Below are 26974 nucleotides of genomic sequence, written 5' to 3'. Positions count from 1 at the left end.
CACAACAGAAACACAGCCAATATAAAACCTAAGTGTGACTGCAGAGATTTAAATCAAAAGAAAAATCAAAGTTTTTATGTAGGGTTTTGACAATTCAAAGGGAGTACAATGACAGGAGGATTGCATGATACGGCGACTCACAAGAACAGGAGGAAAAGCTATCACCAATCCAGAGAAGTCAGGATGCTTTCCAAAAACTTTAAGGAAAGTGCTATATGTATATTTCTTCTTTAAAAATCTTACACCAGACCTTACAAATGTTTAGCTTCTCAAGTTAAAGAATTTATTTTAGAAGCTCTGAAATACCCAGAAATTTCAAGTGATAAAAAGTATTACTGCAGTCCTACTGTGCCTATCAAATTAGACATCTGTGGGGAAAAACTAATGAAACGACCAGTGGTATTGAAAAGCAAAATCCTCACTCCCTGGAAGCAGACTCAAAGAAGAATAAAATTATTCCACATCTCTTACAATAATCATTTAGTAAATACAAATATATAAAAAGACACACCAAAGACATCTTTGAGATCACAGACCAATGTTATCAGACATGATAAAAGGAACAATGAAGCCCACAAATTGCAAACGAAGGAACATCTTACTGAGCGATGAAAAGAACTGCATTAGCTGAGCACCGCAGAGGTTAATTTTTTCTCCAGCCAGTGCAGAATCCAACAAAAGGTTGTGGTGATCACACACCTTCAAGAAACTGACAGTTCATCTGTTAAATTTATAATAAGCTGCAATTAGTGAAACTGCCTGGAAGCTGGCTTTAACTTTTTTTTTCCCTTAAATCTTCCTCTGTCAGTCAGACACTTCAGAAACACTGCATTCCTAAGGAGAACTGAAAACCTAAGTAAAACCTTAGGAGATTAAATCAGAGTTCATGGAAACAGTTCAGAGGAGCCAGATGCTGCAAGAACCTCGCGCTTATCCATCTATTCTTCCTCCCCATCCTCACCCCGCTGCTCTGTCACACTTGCAGGAAGATGCTGTACCATTAAACTTTGGGAGCACCAGCCTGTCCATTCACTTCCCATGGAAATCTGGTCACCATTTCAGAGCAGAGATACTCCATTGGCCAGGGAACAATTATGTCGGTTGTGTTCAGGAGAAAGAAGGTGTTATGATTTCAAAGAACAACAAAAAGCAAGGCTTGCAACCACTCCTGCCAAGTAATCTAGCCTATCCCCCCCTCTCAAAGCTGGCTCACCCTCGGCTACACGAGACCAGAAGGAAAGTACTCCCCACCACTTCTCCACTTCCCAGGCAGAAGGTCTCCAGCCGGGGCAGAAGACAGGGGAAGCCTTTGTGGCCACTGCAGAAGGAATGTTCAGCCAAACTGGGAGAATTTCATTTTTTCATGATAGGATGAGCCAGAATTTTCAAGTTTCAAAGGAAGAAGGAACTGAGAGGAAAGGCGCAGAAGGGAAAGGACTTGTAAGCTGCTGCAGGCAGGATGAGCCCATGGGCTCTTTTCCACCCCTAATGGCAATCCAGTATTATAATTCAGTAAGAAAAGGCCACTCATCAATTCAAATGGGCTCTGACGAAATAACTTTGCATTTGGTCCTCATTTGTATAATACACACATGATACAATTCTAGCTGCATCAGAAAAACCAAATAAACTTGTGGACTTTCATCCAGGATAATGGATTCCAAAGACAAACTACTCTCTAATCAAATACAATCAATCCCTGAAGTGGTTAAAGAGTTCTCCCTAAAGACAAAGGCAAAGAGGAACATAATATAATAAGCACCTTACAGAATAATAAACTCATTCATCATACTGACTGAGTTGTCTACATGCAGTTAAACAAAATATTTGCCTTTGCTCTCATCTACATGCAAGCGTATCAGATGGCAAACATTCCTGATACATCCACGTAAACCAAACAAAATCTCACACTAATTTCACTTCCTTTGGGAGAAAAACAATCCTGACAGATATAAATTTTTATTTAAAGATGACACAGAAGAGTTTTCACAGTACAAGGTAGCAGTACATCAACCAGAAATGACTGCAGACATTTAGAAACACACCGGGTATGTTCATCAGATAGAAGTGAATGCAAATAAGCTGGCACAGAGCAGAACATTCATAGGCTGTAACACACCCATCCCGCTGCCTTCCCACGGAGAGAAGCTGCCAAATAAATCAAGCAGGGAGAGGTCACAAGACGACCTGAGTGCATAGAATGGAAAAAAAGAAAAAAATGTATTGGCAGCTCATGCTGCTCGCAATGTGTGAGCAGTGCCCATCTACACAGCTGCCATTTCTTTTAGGGGAGGTTCAAGTATTTAAAGGGTTCCCCTCCCACACCCCTGTATCACAACACTGCATTAAAGTGGAAAAGCCAATGTGGCTGCTGAAAATCCATGTTCCCAAGTCACTGCTTCATTAACGTGAGGTGACTCTGCATGTCGGCTGGCTGGAGCAGAGGGAGCGGAGCTGGAGCAGCACGCGGGGGTTTGCTGGCTTGGCACACAGCGTACGCCCTGGCCACATCGGCCCTGGCTTGCCAGGTTTGCAAGAGGGAAAAGCAGAGACGAGAGCAAGCTCAGCTCCAAGGGCAGGAGAGCAGCGATGGGGCTGGGCATTTGGCAGAGCCACCGGCACAGCCCCGAGGAGGGCAGCCAGCACGCCAGCAGGAATCGGCCAGGACGCTTCCCCTGATGAGACACCCACCAAAGGGGATGATAAGCCAATTCAGTCAGCCCTGTCACAGCCCTGGGAAAAGAATGAAACAACAGCTAGAAATAGCTAATGAATGTATTAGCCAATGTGTTTTGGAATTGCGATAAATTAAATAAGAGAAGGGCCCCTTACTCTGGGACAGGAGTGCCAGATAAGAATTATGCTGGAATTTCCCCTTTAAATTCACATCACCTGTTACTCTGAAGTGACCTCATCTCCAGAAAAGCCCTAAGAATCGAGGCCATAGGATCTACTCATTGAGAAGTCACTACATTAAAACCTTGCCATTTCATTTTCACACCTCTGAATATGTGCTTTCTAGTTTGCAGCCCTTGAGAAATTTGTTTTCTCAACCCATCAGGCTGCTAATCTTCAGTAAAGATGTATCCCACTCTAAAAACAGAATTGAAGAGAGAAAGAAACTGCTAATCCTCTGGCCACAGCTATCAGAGGCTCAGCAGGTTCTTCCAGCTCATCAAGTCAACGTGAATCAGAAGGGCTTGTGACACTGGATGTGAGGATGAGGAGATAAGGATAGATTTGCAGAGAAATTTTCCCTCCGTCCCAAATCTTCAGCAACTCCCTCATGGAATGAGCCCACCAACATTTCCACAATTTGCACTATCCCTCATGACCTACCATCCTTCCTGTCTCTGCTGACAGCTTCTAGGCTTACATGTAACATCTTTTCACCAATATGTCACCGGTGATAAACTGATTATCTCATTTCTAATCCTACAAAGCCAGCATAGACACATATTATTAATCGAGACAGTGCTATTAAATAGAAAAAAGACAGCCCCTTGCTGAGGGCACCTAACAGAGACGAGCAGGAGCCGCACAAAGACACACTCACAGAAGCGCTAGAACTTGGGGATGAAAGAAAGAAAGAACAGCCTTTGGCCAAAACAGTGAACCTGTAATGCAGGAGGATTAATTACAGTTGTTTTACAAATCAGGGCCAGCAGATGCGATCAAATCTTTCTCCCCACCCTTCCTGCTAAGTCTTTGTAGAAAGTTCTTATTTAAAAAAAAAAAACAAAAACAAACAAATAAAATAAAACCAAAACAAGCCTGGGAAAACTGAAAGTACCAACAGCACTTGTTCCAGCTTTGCTTTATCTGCTGCACCTGACACACAGGCGGTGCTTTACCTGGGCCAGGCTGAGGGTATGGATTAATTGGACTGGGAGCACCATAAACAGATGTTAAGAGCATTGGGTTTCTCCATTTTGCTGTTCCTCCTGCTCCGCTCCATCGTTTGTGCATGACAGGGTGTCCCAGAGCACAGGGTAGGCAACAGTTGGCAGGACATCTACTACCAGACTCTGGTTACCCATCATTTTATCCCTACAGTGCTAGTAAGCCTGGCCAGCCACTGCTTTTCAAGAGTTTCTCTTCTACACAGTTAACCAGGACAGTGGCTATTTCACCCATCAATGGACTACAAAAGCTTCCACAGCTACAGCATGTGTTTCTGTGGGAGTGGAAGGGGAAGCACAGTGACTCATCCGCACTCCGCAAAGAGGAAGATGCCAGGACGCCTTGCAAGCCGCAGAGGACTTGCGGCAGTCCAAAGGATTTACGTGCCAGCCAGAGCTCCCTCTGCAGAAAGGAGACTCACCTTTTATGGATAAAGTATCTCATGCTGCTGCTGCTTGCTGAGTGGGGAAAAGGGCCATTTCTACAGTTCCACATAGCTTTTTTTTTTAAATCTTGCATCACCTTGCATCCCCAGGATAATTCAATGAATGATGAGGTTCATTTTTAACCCCAAAAGGCAACAAATCAAACAAAAACCATATAGCTCTTGTCCTCCTTCATGAAAGGAGATGTAAAAATAGCCTCCCCTCTCCAATAAAAAAGACTAATAACTGTTTTTCCTCTGGTAAAATATTTCTGTTGTAAAGCCCTCACTGAGAACCTGTCTAAATGCAATGAAAGTGGGTTCATGATTATGTGAATTCTATTAAGTAAATCTCCTGCTACACCTACTCCACTGCGCTCTTTTTCTTCCCAAGGTAATTAACATATCTGCAGAGTTGGCTTCCCACCTCCTCCACCCAGTCTAAATCTCTAAAATCTCCTATTTTTGCTTTGACATCTGACTAGAATTTTTTTTTTTTTTTCCTTTTAGGCACAGCACACACATCCACCCACCCACACGATTCAAAGCACCAGCAGCTGTTTCATGAAGAAAATCTACAGCAAGGATTTTCAAATGTTCTACACTGGAACAAATTGTTACCCAGGAATTTCATGCAACATTTTATAAAATATAGAAAGCAAGATGTTTGTGTGTTATTTTCACATGAGAAATAAGATTTCTAATTTATCAGAGACAGGGAGAAGAATACAGTGAAGACTCTATTTTTTTCTAGTGACTGAAATTGGGGTGAGGGAGAAGGTTGCATTATCTGCAATTAGATACAATTTTAAAAAAAACAAACACGTAGTTATATAACATTCATGCTTTGGAGGGTTTAATAAAAGCATACAGTCTTCGTGCAGAGTATAACCACATCCCTGTATCAATCATTTAAGCATTGATCATTTTCTGCATCCTCCAAGCTGCATGGCAACAGCTTCACTTAAGCCTGAAGGTTCCTTTGCAGAGATCAGAAACGGCACGGCCACGTGGCATCGTGAAAGACTCGCCTACTCTCTAACAACCTACACACCCCAGGGAGTGGTCAGCAACAGGATAGCTTACCACTTTCTCTCTAAAAGCTGGAAAAACTGTCCCTTGGCAGGAGGAACAGTCAAGAAGGGCAGGTACGTTATTTTTAGGAAATGACAGGATCTACTTGGCATCTTCTCAAGCACCTCAAAGCGGTCACTGTTAGATGACAATCAAGGGCAATCAGGTCTGGCAACACTGAGGAGCAATACACGAACAGAACTGAAGACACAAGGTATCTATGAGATAACATAAAATACTGATCCTTCTGCATCCTCAGAAATGCCTCATTCCTTACTTTGCTGTTAGAAAATAAAGCTAGGAGGAGGTTAGCTGGGGCTCATGTGATTGTCTTGTTCACTCCTCAGGAAGAATCAGCTTTGGACTTCAGCTAGTATTTAATGGTTGGCAGTCATTTATACTACTCCTCATTTTCCATCTAACAACCGTGGTGCCATTGGATGCAACTACACAATCCAGAATCCAGAACGAAGCAATGTTTGGGTTTTTTTTTTTAAACTGGGAAAACATTGCCTTGAATTACATTTGATACTCAAATTTTAAGAATACACAATGCAGTGTAGTTTATTTATAAACTCCATCTGGCATGACTTGATTAGCATGTCTGATACATTAACTCTCCGAAAAGGGATTTCCAAGTATCAGATACCTCTGGCGCTACAGTGAGTGGGGAGAAGGGAACAAATAATTTGTATAGCTGTTTCAGTGGAAAAGCAATCCTTAGAGTTTCATAAAGCACAGCTTATAGGAATGATTCTTTATTACTTTCAGTAGCTGAACATAAAAAAGGAAGGAGTAAAAATCCCAGATTAGGAAACCAACAGCTAGCCAGTGCTGCACTTACTGCAATTCTTGATGGAAGTCCCTAGTACTCTGAGAAGAGGCTGTGGAACGCTTGAGGGGTTGGAGCATGTGCTCAGTTCACCTTTGGGCACAAGGTTCCTCAGCCTCCTTATAATTCCTTTCAGAAGAAGAAGGCAGCACAGTGCAAAACCTGCAAGCAAGCTGAGCACCACTGCACTCACTGGAGTCTAGTGAGCAGGTATGGAAGTTTTTACCATCTGTAAATTTGCCTATTTCAGTTTCATCCCACAGGTTTTGCTCTGAGCAGCTAATGAAACCAAAAAGATGAGGGAAAGCGTCTGTAAACTCTACTATGTTGTGCCTGTGTTGATGATGTTACTAAAAACTTTTTTTTTTCCTCAATTTTCACATAAGTACAGGCATGGATTATTTTCACCAAAAATTTGTTCAAGATTCTTCAAAGGTTTTGTTAAGTTCAAGGACCATGACCTAAGCCAGGCATCCCTTGCTTGATTCCAGGTTTCTTTACAGTAACATCACACGGTTTAATTAACCTCTCTGGCACGTTCAGATGCCACGTGCATACTGGAGTCTGGTGATCAGAAACAACTCTGCGTGAGGCAGTTAGGTGCTGAAACACTTTTCTTACAGAGCTTTTCTGAGAAATTTTATGGAGAGGTTTTGAAAAGGAAAAATGTACCCAGACCAAGTTTTCCCTCCTTGCTGGTGAGTGGTGCAGCAACAAATCCTCTAGCACAGATTTTTATAGTTTCCTTTTTGTTTTTTCTTTTTAAAGAGTAACAAATTCCATTTCTGAAAAGGTTTCTGCAACACTGATCTCCTGGATTCAGTTGTGTGTGGTCCTTCCAAGAGCCAGTGACACAGGCATGCACTGTACATACACGCAGAAAAATGAGCCAGATAGGCTCAAACAGTGGCAGATGTGCCTCTGTTCTTCTGTCAAGGATACAGCTGTTGCCAGCACTTCGTTATCTTTCCTCCTAAGCTTACTAACCAGCTTCTGAAGGATTTACTTCCAGAAATAATCCAGACAATGAACAGAGGATTTTTCACATTTCCAAGTTAATAACTTGGAAAGAGATTAATATAGAAACATTTACGTGATAGGAGTTCTACAGCTCTAGACTTTTTTTTTTTTTTTTTTTTAAACCAAAACACATCCTCAGCAGATGATCAGGATTTCTGGTTGATGTTGTCTCAAGCGACCCACCAAATTTCCAGGCGTTTACTTTGCTCCATTTCTCAGCTTTTGACAAACTTTCTTTCACCTGAAGCCCCAGGTCTTGTTTGTGCAAATATTTTTAATTTTTCCTTCCGTTCCTAGCTCACCCCCACCAGTACTAGCAATTCTGAAATTACCATTGCAGTTAAGCATTAACTATTTTTTTATTCTCTGAACACTCAAGAACCTGTCCGCACACGCACACCCGATGTTACCAGCCCTGCCTACCTAAACCAGCCTTGGCAACTGCTGAAATTTCTCCTGCAGACACAACTCCAAGCAATGTACTATCCTCCCAATTATTAAAGCCTGCACCTCCCCTCAGCCTGAATTTCTGAATACTTGATATCACCTCAAGCAAATAAAGGATGATGCGAGTGGGTAGTCTCATCCTTGGCTGACAGTTCTGCCTCTCCTTTATGCTGCATTTCTTCATCACCAAATTCCAAAGAAAATGTTCTCAAGTTATTTTAATATCTAGAGAGAAAGAAAAACCCAAGTAACTTTAGTTGAGTACACACCACAGAGACAACACAAACATTTTAAGATCATCAAGGACTGCTTTTTCTTTAATTTCACTCACTCTTATTTCAAAGATGTCTTTGAGAAGAATGTGAAGTCCAGTCTGTGCAGCAGAAGGACCCCACACAGGCACTGATGCTCGTTTTAAAACGTGCATTTAATTTTCTGTTTGCGCTTGCCGTGCTTCAACTTCCATGAAGTCCAACATTCACATTTCTCTTCAATACTCCACAGGCTGAATTATTTATGTCTCCACAGGACCCCTTTGAGTGTAACATTTGGGCACACCCCACACCTCCGAGGGGCCCGACCCACCACCCCACGCAGATGTCCTCTACTGCTAGACCCGCACTCCGGCTGCAGAGCAGCTGCTGACCCTGCACCCGCACTCCAGCCTTCACCAGAGGTGTCGAGGAGGCATCATCATCACCCACTGACGGCAAGTTTTCCTTAACCTGGGCGTCCCCTGCTGAATCCTTCAAATAATGCTAAAAATCTGGAAGATCCATCACCACAATTCTAATATCTTCAGATGAAATCAGGAAATAGCTATTAAAACCAGCACAGTAAAAACATTAATTAATTACCTCAACTTGTTTTGCTGTCTGAGCGAGAGACCAGTTCCAGCTTAGGTTAGGCTGGGGTGTTGTGACTCCAGGCAGGAGAGATGTTCTCCTGCTCTTAATCTACTCATCATACAAAAAACACTTAGCTACAAAAGCAGCAGCTGCCTCTCAAAGAGCAGCCTGATCCAGCTTCATTATTTACAGGAACAACAAGCTCAAAAGGGACCCCAAAAAGCAGCTAGAGACTGTTCAGGCATCTTTTACACTGTACTTTGTTTAGCACAATTGGTACTAGAACAGATCTCCAGTAGACGAGCATCGTTCTCCAGCACGGGCTGGGAAACCTAACGGGAAAAAGTCCATGCTCTAGCTGCCCTACGAAGCAAACCAGCCTGATGAGAGTGGATTAAATGGCATCAAATTATTTTAAAGGCTCTAATATGGATTCACAGAAGTTTACTATATAGATACTGTTATAGTTGTTCTGCCTCAACAAGAAAGTACTTATCTATTAAGTATATATAAAGATCATAAAACCACAACTAATGCTTTTACTTAGCAGTCATCATGCTAGCATGAAAGCAATGAGATGTTTATTATAACATACACACAAACTATGCACACTGGAGGACACAATTATGCATTAAAATTATATTTTTTATATCGTGTTTTCATATTTCAAAAGATAATGTTCTTTTTATGTGGGGGGTTAATTAGTTCCATTTGTTGGAATTACTCTTTTATGGCTCCAGTACCATCTTCAGTGCTAATAATCATGTTGAATTAGCTCCAATAGTTCATAAAATACTTAACATACTATGGTAAAGAGAAGATGAAGGCCATCAAATAGGCTCAAATTTCTGTTTTATAATAATCAGCCAGACAGCACTGGAAATCTTCTCTTACGGCATATGAAGGTTTCTTTTGTGGACAGGTATGGCCAAGAGTGCAGGAATACTGGATTAGTCAACTCAGAGCTCCAGTGGTCAAAACCTGGTCACCTTTCCACCGGCTTACCCTAATGTGGCATCACCCTAATTGCTGGGATATGTCTTTTGGGCTCTTCAAACAGTGACAAGTATCACACGCTGCCTTTTTGATGAAGGGTCCTGCTCGTGTTGGTTCTTAGTGCCAGAAGTATCAGTAATACTGGGCCCATGCTTCCCCCACAGCCCTGTTTTATGGTTGGCACTCTTTCTGTGACGACCGGAAAAGAAGGGATTTCCCACTCAGCCTGGAAAAAAACAGCATGAAGGGAAAAAAAGAGCATGGTAGAAAAAGTTTATTTAAAAAAAAAAAAAAATCCATCTCCTTTACCCAGTAGTGAAAAAAGCTTTGAGAAGCTGGAATAAAAAGTATTTTCTGCTAATTTAGTCGGATTTCACCAGCAAGAGCACTCTGGAAATTATAGTCCTGTAGTGCTATAACCAGCAAAATAATCTTCAGGGCGAGGAGCGGGGCCTCTCAGCTTTCAGCAGACACAGGGCAGACCAGACAGCTCAGACCCCGGCAGCCCCATGCTCCTCCGGAATGCACGCAGCACTCCTGACAGGAGATGGCCAGAAATAAAACTAGGGCAGGCAAAACTGGCTATGAAAGGATTTCCGTCCCTTTGACAAAACACACATATACGCTCACCCACACCTTTCAAAGCCATAGCATTTAATTCAGGATTTCTCTATACGCATTAGAAGAAAAGGCAACACACCACTTTGTAAGGTCACTTTTCATGTACTTTACATCCCTTTATCTTTGGCTACCCAAGGCTGTAAACTATTGTATGATCACTTCACCAGAAAAGTATTAAACCTAAAATTTAGGTAGTTAAAAAATCTAGATATTTTTAAAAATTTAGGTATTTAAAAAATATGAAACACAGTACATCACTCCACCTAACCCATTGAGCACAGGGTCAGAGAACACACAGTGATGCTCTGAATGCCAAGAGAGAAAGCAAAGTTGTGATCGTCTCTGTCACGTGTTATCACAAATCAGACCCACGAGCTCTCAGGGGCACAGTTAAACATTGCCACACCAACGCGGGCCCCTGGCGAGGTACGCATTGCCAGAAGCCTTTTTTAATTCAGTGCCAAAAATTTTGTAATATCTAAATTACTTGGTTGTTTTTTCCTGAGAAAGAGTTGCTATTGGTTTAATGGCTGAATTACGTCAATGAAAGAAATAAAAGAACATAAAGAAGTAGCCAGATGAAGGAATTTCATCCCTGCTACCGTACGCTGCAATTTTTTTCCTGTGAAAGGAAAGCTTCTTAAATCTAAGAGTCACCTTTTGGCAAAATACTCCAGGATACTTTTAACAACTATGTCTTAAAATAATTCCATTTCCACGGGCAAAGAAAATGATTTGTTTTGAGGCTCTGAACACAGCACTGGAAGAACTCCGAATTTCCTGTCCGTGTGCCGAGGATGCCTGCCTCCAGCCATGAGAACAAAAAAAGCGTGGTCATAAAGAGGTGGGCAGCTATTGAACTAGGTAGCAATTAGGACTGGTACAGGAACTTAGAAAGCCAGAAATACATCAAATATTAGCAGATTTACATACCACTCCTTCTTACCTCTCTAAGAATCTGCTACCACATGCTGCTGGGGCTCTGTCCCTGCCAGCTCCATTCTCTGCAAATCACACTGTTCGTTCTTGCTGTTACACTCCCCAATAGATCCTATTAGAAGGGCATACATGCCACTTAAACAGCCATATAATGCACTGTATTCACTTTGGGGAACATTGTGTGAATACTGATTTGCAAAATTTGGCCCATATTCTTATTCTTACTAATTGCAATTTACTTCAGAAATAGATCCACTGATTTTGCTTTCCCAGCACAGCAATTTTTCTGGTTCTCTCTTCAATACTTTCACACACTTATGCCCAACTTAGCTGCTGATCTTCAGTATTCAAGGTAATTGTTAGGTAATAAACCCTCTTAAATGAGCCAGCAACTGGAAATGAGTATCAGCTGATTTTTTTTTTTCTCTGCAACACAAAATCTTTGTTTCTGTATTACTTATTTCCCAAAATTTCTCTTGCAATCTACTCATCTTTTTAACTCTGATTTTAATTTTTTCTAGTCATCTGGTTAAGCATGTCACAGAGACAACCTAGGACTGGCACCTGAGACAACTCTAGCTGTGTCACTTTTATTTGCTGCTGCCATCTCAGAATGTCTCACTATACACTTTATTGCTGGTCATTAATTTTTAAGACAGCTGTATGTTCCTTATTAACAACTTCTTTCTCAAAAGACAAAAATGATGCTGTTGCAACCACAGGTTCTGTAGAAATACATCTGAACATTTGAAAATGTGATCAGAAGCTTATTTCTGAGGGATTATATTTTCTTCTCAAATTCTATACAGAAATAAGTTTCTTATCCTTTCCCCTGTCTGTATTGTTTGGATAACACATCTTTCTAACTTATAAAAAATAAGCAAAGCCACCAACCAGAGCACTACCCTGCATTATTCCAGAGGACGACAGAGGATATTGGACTAAGTAATTTTCATGCTTTCAGATTTTCTTTTCGCCTCTAAATGACAGAATAATGTAGGTCACTTTTAACAAGGAGCTCTGTGTGTGGCTTTCCCCACACACTGCACAGCAACTGGGCACTTAAAAATTCATGTTCTCCCTGCATCATCACCATATTTTGTCATTTTTCAACAGGGTTGACTTTTGCCCACAACGCTGGGCACTTGCATATGGTGAAGTCTCTTGGCTGCCTCATTAACTCTGAATCAGTGTGTGCCCTTGCATTTTACTGTATCATTTCCTCTAGCATTCATTATGCTGCAGTTTAAACAGCCTCTGGCTAGAAACTTCTTAAAACATCATGATGAAATTACTTTCTCGACAACATACAAGTCAATTATAATGCAATTAAAACACATACTAATCTATTCCCTTGTTTGGTAATGGTCTCTTGGTTAAGATCGTCCAGTGCATACTTGTACGGTATCCGTAAAATCTTTTGCTAGAAATTGTAAGCTACTGTCCACAGCACCTGTTTTTCTGTGAAAGATGAAGGAATTGCAATATCTGTTCAATTCCAGCTTTGCAAACACGAGGAATTAAATCAGTCCAAACTAGTTTGAATCTATGGTCTCCACTTTCCAGTGCTTGACTCCCCAGGCATTTCAATGGGTTTTTTTTTTGTCATTGGGCTGGGAGGATTTGGAAGAAACCTGGCACCTGAAAGGCATACGCTCTCGCCTGGCTGCCCTCCATCATACTGGACTCCTGGTTTTCAGCACGAGCCTCTTGCATATCCCTCTGCAAGGGAAGACTTAAGCTCCCTTGACTTCTCTCTGCTCCCTACCTTTACTCTACTCCCCTTCTGTCCCATTTCCCTCTTTGCTGCAATGTCCTTCTCCACCACTTCTGCACATACCAGCCAGGCCCTTCTGTCCGTCCTCAACACTCGGCAAACGGGCAAGATCCCAAAGGCAGCATCTTACGGTGCCAGGCAGCAGAGCCAAGCAATTCCTCTGCCCCTCTGCCAGCCATCCTCATGAAATGAGTTCCCAATATTTACACCTTTAAACACACAGGCTTAGCAGTTCCCTTAATCCCCTCCTTCAGTTCACTCCTAAGTCTCCTGCTTCCCTCTGCCCTGTGGCACCCCTCCTCACCCTCCTGCGCTCCGGGGGTTTGGGGACAAGGGACAGGGACCTGCCAGGAAGGAGAAGGGGCTGAAGGAAAGGTCCAGACCTCTGGGGACAGCAGCAGCAGCCTGTGAAAGCCACTCCTGCAAGAATCATAGCCCATAGGGTTGGTAGCACATCAGGAGGAAACTAAATACTCATCAGGTTGACACTACACAGCCTGCTCCATGTTCTGCACGACAGCAGCGCTAACCAGTTTCAGCAGCCCTATGTTACTCTGCTCTGCCCAGAGCAATACCTTAAATGCTAAAAGCAAAATACAGCTTACGCAACCGAGTAACGAACAATGTTTAAGGGAAGTGCCCTGTATTCTTGATCACTTTAAAATATTTTTATTGTTACTATGTAATGTCAACATAAGGTTAAAAAAATCCCATATTAATCCAACAGCTTCATACAAGTTGAATTTAAGTGAGATTTCTCTGCAAGCCAATGTGCATCATGTATGTTTGTCTAAAATAAACCAACAGAACAGACCCTTTGCAGTTCAGAGAAGGACAGCGAGTTGTGAGAGATACACATCCTTCATCACCACCCTCCTTCTGGGGCCAAGTCCCTTAATTTACTCGAGCTTCAGCTATTTGTCTTTAAAGCAGAGATAACTTCTGCCCGCAGTGATGCTGTGATGCTAATCCATCCGGTATTTGCCAAGATACAGAAGACTTTATTCTAATAAGTGAGATGTACAGAAAGCAGGACAACACCAACCGATACTGCCTATATTCTTCCTCACAGTCCTACCCAGTTTCATTTTTGGCTAGAAAAGTAGGTCAAAACACTAAACAATAGTTGTTTGAAGGAGAGAAGCAGCTTTTAACTCATTTGGCTAGAAACATCCTTTTTTCAAATCAGGGCTCTTAAAATGGGCAGGCAGGGTAACTGGGGACTCTCCAGAGGCGAGCGTAAAGGTAGTATCTCTTCTTGACCTGTTCCTTAATCAGCAAAGGTTCAATACAAGAGGAATAATTCATGTGGCCAGCAATTGATTCTTGTGCGGGAAGCCCCAGGGGAGAATTTTAATCATGGAAAGCTCACCTTCTTCTGGGACATGCTAAAACAGGGGGGCAGTTCCTTCTGAATGTCTTTTGGGCAGACTACAAAGCAGAGCCTGGATGCCCATCCTATTCTCAGCATGCACTTTGCCATTCTGGGCAGGACCTCTGGCTGTAGGCATACACAGCCCCTGCAGCTTCCCCCCACCACATACAGTGATTACTTTCTTTTAATTAATTGGTCCTAATGCATGCATGCACATCCACAAATCAAGCGACTCACTGCTGAGAGTACAGCAGTTTTGGTTTGGAAGTCACGCCCACCTGGATTTGTAAAGCCAACAGCCCATGACCACCAGCGCCAGCTTTGCCCGAGCAGGCACAGGAGTATCTGTGGGGTGTAAGCAAATTTGGGGGGTCTAGCTTTCTCTGGCAAGTTGCAGAGTTGTGTGTGCTGACTGTAAATTGAGGCAGTTAGCTGGCGTTTCTGGAAATGAACACACCGGCACAAACAGCGTAATGATTGTGACATATTAACGGTGTACCGATGTCAGTGAAACATTACCATCAATTTAAACAGGCAGTATGGCTGATTTATAAGCCAATATATAACCAAATATAGCACAGGAGATGTTTGGCAAAACAAGCACGTGAAATAGGCAAGACAAATAGAAAAGCTTTATTAAGGGATGATTTCTGTGATCTCTCTCTCCCAGGACAGTGATATTTCAACATCCTCAACCAGACAGGAACAAAGATAAACAGGCTGTAAACTTGTCTTGTTATCCTGTGGTTTTGTGCTGTGATAGAAATGACCGATGATTTTTGTACATGAGTGAAATGTTTTAACTTATACCTCTGACTGGGGTCTGCTAGGGGAAAGATGTCACCTTACAAGTTACTTTGGAAGCACTAATCAGAGGGATAAACCTAGTAAACCTAATAAAAACACTTGTCTGAGCAACCCATTCAATCTGACTGCTTGGGATTCTTAAAAGAAATACTTCAGTACACTATCTGGGAATGCAAAACAAAATAAGAAAAAAAAGAGTGAGGGGGGGAAAGTCTTCATGCCTAATTTGTCACCTGAGGCTGATGAACTCCAGTGCAAAAGTTGAAGAAAATGAAGTGCTAACCTGTAAACACTTCAACCAGGCAAAAGTGAATATGCAGTTGGCATTTACATTAAAAGATCTAGTCTGCATACATCTGTCTCCTCATTCCCTTTAAAAATAACATTTTTTCACTGAAAACACTTCAGCCTTATCTACCTAGCAGGGGTGCTGGTTTAAGATACTGTGCTACAGACTCCATTTGGACACTTAAAGCTCTTAGCCAATTTAAGATAGTGAAGTCAAACTAGTCAGAAATAAAATCAATTAAGTTTGGCAAAATCACTTTTAAGGTGCCCTGTGTTTTTCCAGTTATCACTATAAGTGGATTATATTAAAAAGCGAGTATTTATGAACTTAAGTGCTTAATGTAGCCCATCTATGTCTGTCTTCAGCCAGGGCTGACAGTCAGGATCCTCTCCACACAGTAAACACACCGGGGTACCATCAGCCTCCTACCTTGGCTCCATCCACACTGATAATCCGATAGCTGTTTCTCGTGCTGTCATAGAAGTAGGAAACAGTTACAGCCTGCTTGCTTGCGGGAACCCAGTTCTTCTTCGTGCTGGGGTCAATTTGGAAGACATGGGCTCTGGTGGTGAAGATGGGCTGTTCTCTGGAATAGGGAGGGACAGGAGAAATGGATGCATGAGTCTGCAGAAGATGAAATGTCCCAGAAGCCCAGCCTCAACCAGGCACGTTGAAAGCACAAGACAGAGAGCGCCTGGCAATCCCCCACATGAAAAGGCAGAGCAGTGATGCTGTTAAGCCATGATCCAGCCTTGGGTACCTCTCCTTGGCATCGCTAAGTGACACTGGGTGCCCTAAAGTTACTGCCATAGCCCAGGAAGCAATCGGCTTTTTTCTCCCCATGCTATACTAACTCACTACCCACCTTTTCCTCAAAATATTTATTTCCAGGAAAGTACACTCACGTGCATTCTTTCCTTCCCCATCCACATATTTTGCCAAAAGCAACAAGCCCCCCACAGCTGGATTTCCTCCTGCCATGCATTCCTGTGAGCCACTACCTACAGCCAGGGTTCCCCTACAGATGCACCAATGATTCTACTGATCTACAGGCATGGAATAATTAATGAAATATTAATTTCTATCCTTAAAATCCCACTGCTCTGTAGATATGCATGAAAATTTTATCAGATACAAAACCAGACAAACATCCTGGGGAACAAGGCGGAAAAGAAACACAACCAAACCCCTGTATTTCCTGTATTTATATATATATATATATAAATACACATATATATGTGTATTTATATATATATATATATATATTTTTTTTTTTTTTTGCCTTTCAGACCAGCTATCAGTGGGTGATGTACTGCCTTGGACAGCCCATTCCTAAACACCAGCCCTCCTCAGATGCTTTCACTCATCAAGAAAATCATGCACACAGTGGAGGGGTTTTGTTTTACCTTCAACACGTGACAATCAAAAAGCAGAGAAGATGCAGGACCAGAAGGACAAAACGTGATACACACAAAGTCAGCTAGGTTGCATATCAGAATTAATGTTTACTTAAAGGCCATAAAACTAAATTCACTTCCAACCATACCTTTAATCCAAGCTTAGAAGTAGGAGTGAACTGCAAATCAAGCTCTACTGTGCTTTATATACATTTTAATGCTTTTAGTTCTTAAAAGCTGCAGTATGTAACAATCTATATTAAGTGTATCGCTCGATATATTCTTACCACATACAAAATATCATATCATGAATAGTTACACTTGACAGAATTATGATGGGCTTCATAAACAACTGTACTACAATAGAGTTATCGCCCAAAAATGTTTACCACACGGAAATTGAAAAGGCTGCCAGGCTGAATTTTGCACAAAGCAAATGAAAAGAGGGAGGTGAAAGGCCACAGAGAGCTTTCACTCTCATATGCTATTCTTTCCTATTCATATGAATAATTCTCTTCCATTATTCTCAGACCCATAGTTTTGGAACTATGTTTTTATTAAGGTTTCTATAATCTTCAGCTTCTCGTAAATCCACCTATGCATTTTTAGAACAGAACAACTCCAGGTACTGTATGCAGGAACTGTATCAAACATCACACATGATCTTAACTGTTGCAGTTAAATCAAAATGGCGGTGATCAAAATTACGAGTATCAAACAGATGAAATTATCTAACTGTAGAATTAGCTCAGGAAAGATTGCATGAGCTTGCAAGGCCCAGCAAGGCCTCAGGAGGGAGAAAATGAAACAATGGTTTTCTCCTTGCAAGACATAGACAAAAGTTTTATAATTTTCCAGGGGCTGCCATGCAGGTTTCTGGATGGATAGGTGTGCTGAACTCTGTAAAATACTTACATGAAATATATTCAAATTACAATGGGACTGTCATGTTACAGCTGTGAAAGAGCAGGATTTGCCTCAGCTCTTCCTTATCGGTAACTCACTGAACCCGCCTCTCATTTCACGCACTAAAATTGACGCCGTTCTTAGCTGGGAGGAAAGAAAGGGCAGGCCTCCGTAACATTTTTTTAATATTTCCATCATCCATTACACAGGATTAGCAGTGTAATGCCCATGAAGGTTGTGAGGTTTGCTCGCAATAAGAAATGCACGGAAGGGAAGTTTCCCCCAAGCTACTTACACTTTTACTCTAAAAATATCTACTTTCCCTGAGTGAAGAATAATTTTGAATTTATTTTGCCTTTTACTTAGCTCTATATTTTTAGTGGTTTCTACTAATAATTGTTTTTGCTAATGGCAATATGACCTCTATATTGCAGTCTAAACTTTAAGAAGTTTCAGACTCTTCCTTCATGCCAACCCATTCCACAAACAACTTTAACTCTGTTAAGTCATCTTCACAATATCAAAAAACACTGTTAAAATTATGCCTCTCCTCTCCGCAGCAGCAGCAAGCACATAAAGTATATCTGGAGATAACAAAAGTAGAATGAAGGGAAAAACTATTTGTCTCCATTTTTCTAGGAGTCTTGTAGCAGCTACTGCTGTCAACATGCATCCAAGCGGATAAATTAATGGATAATGAAGTTCAGGGCTCAAGATAGCCACCTATCCATTCTTGTGAGGCTTCTATTAAAAAGTAAAGGTAAAACCTGACTACATTTCTAATCTTTATGGTTATTAAATAATAAAAAAAAAAACAAACCAGTGCATTTTATCCTCCTGTGTGCAAGCAGCAGCTGTTTGCACACAGGAGGATCAAATGCACAGTGATGGTGTGCTAGTTGATAAATTATTAAAAAAAAAGGAAAAGCTATGTGTAAACAAGCATTTTAACACATTCAAGATAAGTGAGCTGTGGATCTTGTGTGCATTCTCCAATTCGGAGGGGCCAGTTGGCTGCTCTCCACACATGCCTTTGGCCTTTCTGCCGCAGGTGGCCCTATGAGGCAGCGAAGACCCAGGGCTGATTTTTGAGCCTCTGGAGCAGACGAAGTGCCTCCAGTACACCTAAAAGGATTTCCCAATGTTGGCTTGTAATAATTAAGAAAAGAAGATGCATTTCTGCAGCTGTGCCTGCCCTGCCGCACTCCCTACGGCCAAATCGACCTGCGGGTCTGTGCTCAGCTGTCACCCCAAGGACCCCAAACCCATCAGCAGGGCCCACGAGCCGGCATCACCGGCACCGGCAGCCGGTGCCCCTACGCGTTCCCTCGCACCACGGCGGGTCAGCAGAGCCAACAGCAATGGCAAATTCCAGTGGTGCAGCTTTTAACGTGAGGAGAAAATACCCTCCTCCATTGCATCCCAAACTCCTTTGACCAGTGAAGCACACACAGGCAGCTATAAAATGGTGGCGGCACTCAGTTTTCAAATGAAACGCTGAATTAGACTTACCACGGCTTTACAGACCTCCAAATTGAGAAGGGTTACTCTGTGTTACTCACTTGCAACTTCTGACATGAAAGCAAGCGCTTCACTGACAGAGGAATGACTTCATTTACCAGGATTGCTTTCCTTTTCATTTTAACAGAGATTTAACAAGTTTGATGCTTAAAACAACAGCAATGCTAACTCCACATTCCCGCAGTACACCCTGCGTCGTCAGAGGGCTGAACCCCTGTAAGCTGGTCCTTACATGAGACTGCCAGTTTGCCCGGGGAGGCAGGGAGCAGCCAGCCAGGCGCAGACTCGTAAATTACAAGACAAAAGAGAATTTATGAATGTTTAAAATCTCATGAATTTTAACTAAAGTTGTTAATGATTTATTAAATACTCTTTAAAAAAAAATTGTTTAAAAATCAATTTGACAGTAATACACTGTCTAGAGTAAAGCTGCTTGAAGTGTAGCAAACGGAGATCTAAATTACAGCTAATAGTTCTTTATTTAATAACGCAGATTAAGACAGAAAACACACTTTCATAAGCTTTTTTATTATTAAGGATGGCTAGCATGTTTTATAAATATGACTGCAATTTTCAAGTCACAGTTTTACACATTTTAGTTGACTTTTAATTTCCATCCTTGTCTCATGTGAGACAAATATCAAGTAAAGAGCAATCATTCTCCATTAATGTAGGAATATGTCATTAACCTTTTCTGAAGAATTTAAAAGGCAAAACCTAAGATTCTGGAGCTAACTAACTGCATCCACAGCTGTGTGAGACACACTATCACTTTCTGGTTAATATATAATCATGCCAAATTTTACAAGTGTGAGAATAGCTGCAAGCCATGTGTTTTATATTACATTCCCTAATCAATGGGAATGAGCACTCATTTAAGAAAAGTTCAAATTACTTAATTCAAAGTTCCTTGTTTACCATTTGAATCATGAGCACAACCAGTGATTTAAATCACTTCAGCTGTAAAGACTCTTTGCTGACTGGCAGCCAGCACCATAAGGGCTGTGGGATGTAGGGATGGAGCCACGGCATGGAGAGCTCTGGCTGGGTGGCCAGCTGGCAGCCGGGAGAGCCCCTGCTCCCGGACCCCAACCACACGCCGGGGTGCCTGCAGCCAGCTCCAAACAAGGCACTGATGATGTGAACGCTTCTGTATTGCAGCAATGTTTTCTGGTAGTAAATACAACACAGAGACTCATGGGTGCCTGTGGGATCAGCACCCAAGTTCTTTTGAACATGCAAAGTGTCCGGTGCACATCAGGTGGATGCGCTAGCCAAGCAGTAAAGAGAACAAAGCAGCTCTTTTACTTGTTGTAGGATCTGGAACATCAAACACATTTGTGACAGGAGCTCTGGTACTCCACCAGAGGCAAAACCACCATTTGCACATTTTGCTAAAACTTTCATTAACAGATCACATAAAATTTCTAGGATAAGGATTCCTAGTTTACAGGACAGGATTGTTTGTGCTGTCCCCACACTAATGCTAGACAGCTTTGCACTGTCTAATTTACCAATTGGAATAAATTTATTTTTTAAAAGATAACTCCCCATATAGCTGCCATTTGGTGGAGGATGCACATGCCTGCAGACAGAGCATCAGCATAGTTTTTGGAACGTGGCGCTTCCTGCTACAGGCCAGCGTCATGCACACGCTGAGGTTTATGCTACCTGACAGCGCCAGCAGATCGGCAGCGATTTGCTGTAACAAGTATTAGATAATGAGGATCTTTCAAGAAAGAAGCGTAGATACGAACACACAATCCTACACTGTGACATACCCCTCATCACTGGTCATGATACAAAAAATTTTAATTGCTAAATTCAACAAGATAAACTTGGTGTCAATTGTTATTTGGATTGAGCATCACTACTACTGCCTGACAGCGCAGTAAAGAGAACAAATCCTTTATGTATATCTTCACATATAATGTAGTTTGAAGTGCTATTTGTATTTATGATCATTCAAAGATAAGCGACGTTGCTAAAAAGAGGAGGGCTGTCCCTACACCACCCCTCCCCAGGCACAGCTCTTCCACTGCGCCACCCGACAGCCACCCTCAACTCCTGGGCGAAAGCGGGACGGTAACGCCACCGAACTCCCACGACCACCGAGCACTATCTGTGCCTCTGACCTCCCAAAAATACATGCACAGCTCCAAAAGCTAAGAGCAAACTCATGCCTTCTGTCCCAAATAAAACAGAATGAATATGTGCCGCCCCTTGAAAGCAGCAAGTTCTCTGGTTACTCCTCCGTGACCCCAGAAGTCACCAATGTCCCCCTTCAGCTGGCAGCAGTGCTGGCACTGGGATCCCAACGCTTTGGGGCTGCTGCTGCCTCACCTTTCCAGATTTGCTGTTGCATGATGGCCCCTGAGTTCACAGGTGGAGACTTTTCTCCTTTGTGAAATACTCACCTCAACAAAAGTCCAGGCAAGTAATGACACCTAAAAACTACCTGTGAAAATACTGTTTTATCTACCTGTAACACTGCTCACTTGTTCACGCACATCTCAGACTTTAAGGACAACTAACCCCTGTCCTCAAAACACCAAAATCCAAGCACAGGCAGACCTCTGATGAAGGGCGTAACTTCCATGGGGAGAAGTTATAGCTCATGTTGTTGCACACGGTAATTAGCACACCAGTTGCAGTTAATACACAAAATTAATCTTTGCTCAAAGCAAAAGAGAGAGTCCACTATCCTCCAGGCTGTTACTTCTAAATATTGAAGGCTTGTGCCATCTTGGATCAAATCTCTTCAGGAAGCAGAAAACCAGACAGATTTGCTTCGTAATGATGACCAAGGACAAAGTCAGAGGACACCTCCTTGCCTCACCACATGCACTCCAGTCAAGACAAGTGCATTCCCCTTATGTTTGCCACAAAGAAAGCAAACTCAGCTGTCTCAGCCCAGTTCCCTGAGACACAGCAACCTCAACGACCATCACCGTCCCGTTCATGGCTGGGGCCAGGGAGCAGGACAGCAGACTGGGCCCAGTCCGCCGGGGCGATAAGCAGAACTGGGGAGAGGCAAATGCTCAACCTGCACATTTTACAGATGTGGTAGCAGCAAACCAGCATTACGAAAGCAGGCAGCTTGCTGCCTTCCCAAACTGGCATATGCTAATTAATTCAGGTCAGTCAGATCTCATCAGCTGTGACAGGCGGGTTCGGGTGCCGGCTGCCAGCGTACACAACCAGAAGTGAAGAGCCTGCTTCAACTTGCAAGGGTGCAAAGCTCACGGTGTGAAGCACGCAGGTGGATAATGGCTCCATTTTACACCTGAGGAAACAGCTATCGAGAGTGAGATGGCATTCTGGGATAACAGGGCCAGTAGCAAGCCTGGAAGTAAAATTAAATCGCCTCATTTCCTCTCTGTAGCTTTGCTATCGCTATCATTGCAGTGCAGTTTTATAACAGATCTTCTACCCAGGGAAGTTTTTGACTACATGAATTTAAAAGGCTAAATGAACAGCTGAATATTCACCACTCAACAGAAGAGACTATTGTAAAAATTAACAGTCTTCACAGACCAGAGGGAAGCTATTGGTGGTTTTAACAACCTTTCCTACACGTCATGGAGGCAGACGGGACGTGACACCAGCCCCGCAGCCACCCGCCTGCAGCCAAGCACTGGTGGCTAGATGCGGGTCTGCCCAGAGCTGCTCGGCTCCACAGACCCAGGCAGCTCCCGTGTGTCCTGTAACGCACACAGTCCTCCTCACACAGCAAAAATTACTTGGAAGGATGGAGAAGCAATCCTGAGCAATAGAGGGCAGGAAAGGTGAGCGCAGAGAGAAGAGGGAGGCTGTAATATCTGTTGTACATGAGGGATGGGAGAAGTGGCCCAGAGCGATAAGCTGGGCTGGCACGGGACAACTGCACTCAGTTTCGTTCTTTTTTTCTCTCTGTAAAAAACCAAATATGCAGGCACTCCTTAAACTGCGTTTGTGCCAGTCAGCTGGCCAAGCCCTGCGCTCCGGGGTGGTGCTCCCTGCTGCGGGGTGGAGCTGTGGGCGCACAGAAAGGTACAGGGAGCAACTTCTGAAACACCCAGACTAGTAGGACAGAAATTACACTGTCCCTAAAAAAGAAAAAACAAGAAAGAGAAACAGGTATTTTTAAAACAGAATTTCCTCAAAGTCTTTCTTTTCAGTCTTTTAGCTGCTGAAATTCCAATTTTGTAGGCAGACCAATCTCCTCACGGTGAGGTTGACAAGAAATGCTGAATCTGGCAGCAGTGCTAACTGAGGGCAAGGTCATGCAACTCGTTCAAATAACCAGTCATAATTCTCTGGTGCCCACTTTATACTAGATTCGATATCAACTCACCTGCAGAAATTTAGGAAATTCATGCAAAAAAAAATACCCATCTTTTCAGCGCCCTTCTTTTACAGGCTTTATTATTTCAACAGACAGAATGTAATTAGCAAAAGTGTTTCTTGCATTTGTCAGAAACATAATAGTTCCAGTTACTTAGACAGAAAAGATTAAGAAAAAAAAACCTAGCTAGCTAAAGAGGAATTTTCTGTTAAAAGCACAGACATTAAACTCATTTTTGATTTGCGGCTGAGTAAGTCCAAAAGAATAAATCTTGAGGACAAAAGCTCTTGGTACAAAAATCATTGTAACATCTGTGAGGTCTCACAATACCATTATGCCTTTATGAAGTCAATATACAAATTAAAAGGCTTAACGTGGGCAGTGAAAAAGCTCACCCTTACTTTGGGGCTATCTCCAGACAGCTGCTAACCGTTCAAGACACTGAATAAACACTCACACGCAAGTGACAGGAACTGGGAGGCCCTGAGCTAAGCCTCCACAGGTAAGCTTAGGTATTCAAAAAAACCCAGGCTGTGGCATGCGTGTGTGAAACTGGTTGTGTGACTCTGATTAATTCAGAGATTTTTCCTAAAAAGACTTTGAAAGAGGATTCACAAATTTGCACCCCTGGTAATGTTTACACAGCCTCGCATTTGCATAGGGATAAATTCAAACCCTACTAAACTGAAAAAAAGACTTGTACTCTGTTTACCCCCAGCACCTCTCCCATTGTTGTTGACAAATGAGGCTGCATCAGCAAGCAAACAGACCCCCAAAGCCTCTGCATTTCTCTGGATGGGTTTAAAACGACATCCTTCAGGTTCACCCCAGCTCCGGCAGAGTTAACGCTCTTAGCGCAGCCTCCTCTGTGGCACAATGTTTGCGTTGTAATATTTCAGCGCGAGATTGCCATTGTAAATTGAAAGTGTAAATCTTGGCGCAGGGAGCAGAAGGCTGCAGGAGAGGGAGAGCGGCCTCTCCCCGCGCCTCGCCGGGTGCCAGCGCTCCCCACCCAGAAAAACCCAGGAAACACCAGGTTTCTTACAGCTCCCTGGGCTCCAGCTCACAGACCTGTGTGCACCCACCAAAACGTACCCCGTGCAGCTGGTGTTACGTGGGATAAAGCGCCTGCACATTGCATGTTGGGGGCCACTCTGGAAAGCTCTCCGTGAGAGAGCAGGAGGGACCCCCCCCCAAGGAGCTCACTATGGTGGGGTGCGCAGGGCTGAGCCAGCCCTGGGGTGGGCCACCCATGGGTGGGAATCGCTCAGCTCATCCTTGAGCACCATCCAAAGCCAAGAGGCAGCGTTCCTCAGAGCCCTCACCCGCCCTGCGAGCGCTGCCCAGGAGCCCCCCGCACTGGCCTCGCTGGGGGAGATGAGGTGCCAGCTGCCCCAGTCGCTCTGGGACCTCCTCACCCCACATCAGACACCACGCACATCTACAGTTAGCCTTGGTGAGAAGTGATCAAAGATGATAAAATAATGTAGACACAGTTTTGGAGGGGGAAAAAAAAAGCCAACAGAGTAATTTATTTTGCATTTGTAAACCAGCAGGAAAATCCTTTAGCATGCCACTGGAGTGGCTGTTATTATTATTAATCCTTTGCACTGTGTTCTCTGTGCGGCAGAAGGCTGCGGATACTTTGAGGTTGTGTGCACTATTTGGTGTATACTTAAAAAAATGAAGAGATGAAATGTCAGAGGATATATGATCAAAATACATTGTAGCTACAAAGAGGAGATGGAAGTGAAAGATCACATGTGTGTTTGTGCATGTAAAGCCCACTGACATCGCCAGCACAGCATCTTTATGTTTAGGATTTTTTCTCGTCCCATGCTATAAGAATTTGCATGGCAGACGAGGTTACGTTTGCACAAAGAAATCCGAAAAGTTTATTTTAATCAGTAGCATAATCAAAGCCTCACTATTGCAAAATAATATGATTAAACACTCCATTATTTCAAATGCTACAGAACTAAGCAGATCCTTGGAGGGGAGTACTTTTGTGTAGTAATCCATGCATGTAATTATCGATATGCTTTCCCATGCCCTATTCAAATGCTCTCCCCTGAGGCTTTTCTTCCACTTACACTACAGGAAAAAAAAAAGCCAATCAGTTCAGTTTAAAGAACAAGTTGTATAACTCTTTTTGATCTACTGCCTAAAGGTTCAAATAAGGAATTTGACCAACCAGAACGTCAGAAGGAAACGATAAGGCTTTGCTGGTCCGGGTGGCCACCACCACACGCAGGAGCGCAGGCAGGGCACGGCATGCGCCCTGTGCTGGTACACGCTGTGACCAGAGATGCTGCGGGAGCACCTGGGCTAATAACGCACTCAGGTCTGAGTGCTTCATTAGACTGCAAGAAAAAGGGTGCCAACAGATGGCTTAATCCAAGGACGCATGCCTTTAATGAAAGTTAAGCATGTAAAAATTAAAAGCAATTAAAGAATAAGCAATTTACTCTGTAAGAGATTAGAAAGATGCAAACCAATGCCCGCACTGGGTTTTTGGTACGTGTATCAGCTTGCCCACGCCGAGAACAGCACCAGGCTGGCAACAGCACTGCCATGTTTAAATAGATTTGCTGCTACCAACCTCCGCCGAGAGCAAACCATCTAGAAGACAAAAACCACCAGATATAGTCAAGAGCAAAGACGGCGTGTTAAAAACAGCAAAGAGAGGTTCCAGCGCAAGCGCTTTCCCCACGTGCCCAGCCAGGAGCCCCACAGCTGCAGTGGAGAAAGGGCAAGGTAATGGGCACGAACGAGCCTGGTTAAACACAGAACCATTCCCACTCAATGCAGTTTAAATTAGACTATCTGGAAAAAAAAGCAGATTTCCATTTTCTAGTCATTGTAATAGACTAATAGAATCAACAATCAGCATCTTTTGGTTGCTGCTAGAACACAGGCAGCAACTCTCCAAGGAACTGGGGGACACGGTTCTTGAAATGAATATATTTACTAGCAGCCAATAAGATCACAGAATGACACATTTCTTCTGCTTCCAGTTAAATATACAACAGAAATTTCAAACATTTAGGAGCTAGCGTTATTCACTTTAATTTTTAAAAATATAACACCATCTGTTGCCATCAGATTTACAGTACAGATCTCAGATATGTACATTTATTTGCTGGTATAAAAAGCTGTCAGCAACCCCAGTGCAAAAGTGAAGATCCTCTGGTAATCTCCTGAGCTTCAGAGAGAAACATTACTAAATCTGAAAAACTTAACCAGCTATTCAGGAGAAACACAGCATCTACAAAACAAAAAACCCACTACTCCCACTGCCACCAAAAAAACCCATACCAGTAAAAACACAAAACTAAACCCCTACAAACTTGCTAACTCTGCAAACTGCGCATATTTGCAGGTAATATCGGGAGAAACTTATCCTAGAAATTCCTGAACCTCAACAGGATTTCTAATCCCCGCAGTCCTGCTCCCTCGGCACTTCAGATT

The 26974-nt window shown here is 42.8% G+C and overlaps 1 protein-coding gene across 2 annotated transcripts in view; it reads right to left on the bottom strand.

The window, feature by feature from the left end:
- Positions 1–26974, bottom strand: part of HOMER2 (homer scaffold protein 2) — a 59800-nt gene that overhangs the window by 18187 nt on the left and 14639 nt on the right. For both annotated transcript variants that reach the window (XM_086757416.1, XM_086757415.1), the window contains exon 2: positions 15782–15938. In XM_086757416.1, the coding sequence (XP_086613542.1) occupies positions 15782–15938 (157 nt within the window). The remainder of the gene's footprint in view (positions 1–15781; positions 15939–26974) is intronic.

The sequence above is a fragment of the Chlamydotis macqueenii genome, chromosome 12, assembly GCF_036417535.1.
Source record: "Chlamydotis macqueenii isolate bChlMac1 chromosome 12, bChlMac1.mat, whole genome shotgun sequence".
Lineage (NCBI taxonomy): Eukaryota > Metazoa > Chordata > Aves > Otidiformes > Otididae > Chlamydotis > Chlamydotis macqueenii.
This window is presented reverse-complemented; position numbering and strand designations above follow the sequence as displayed.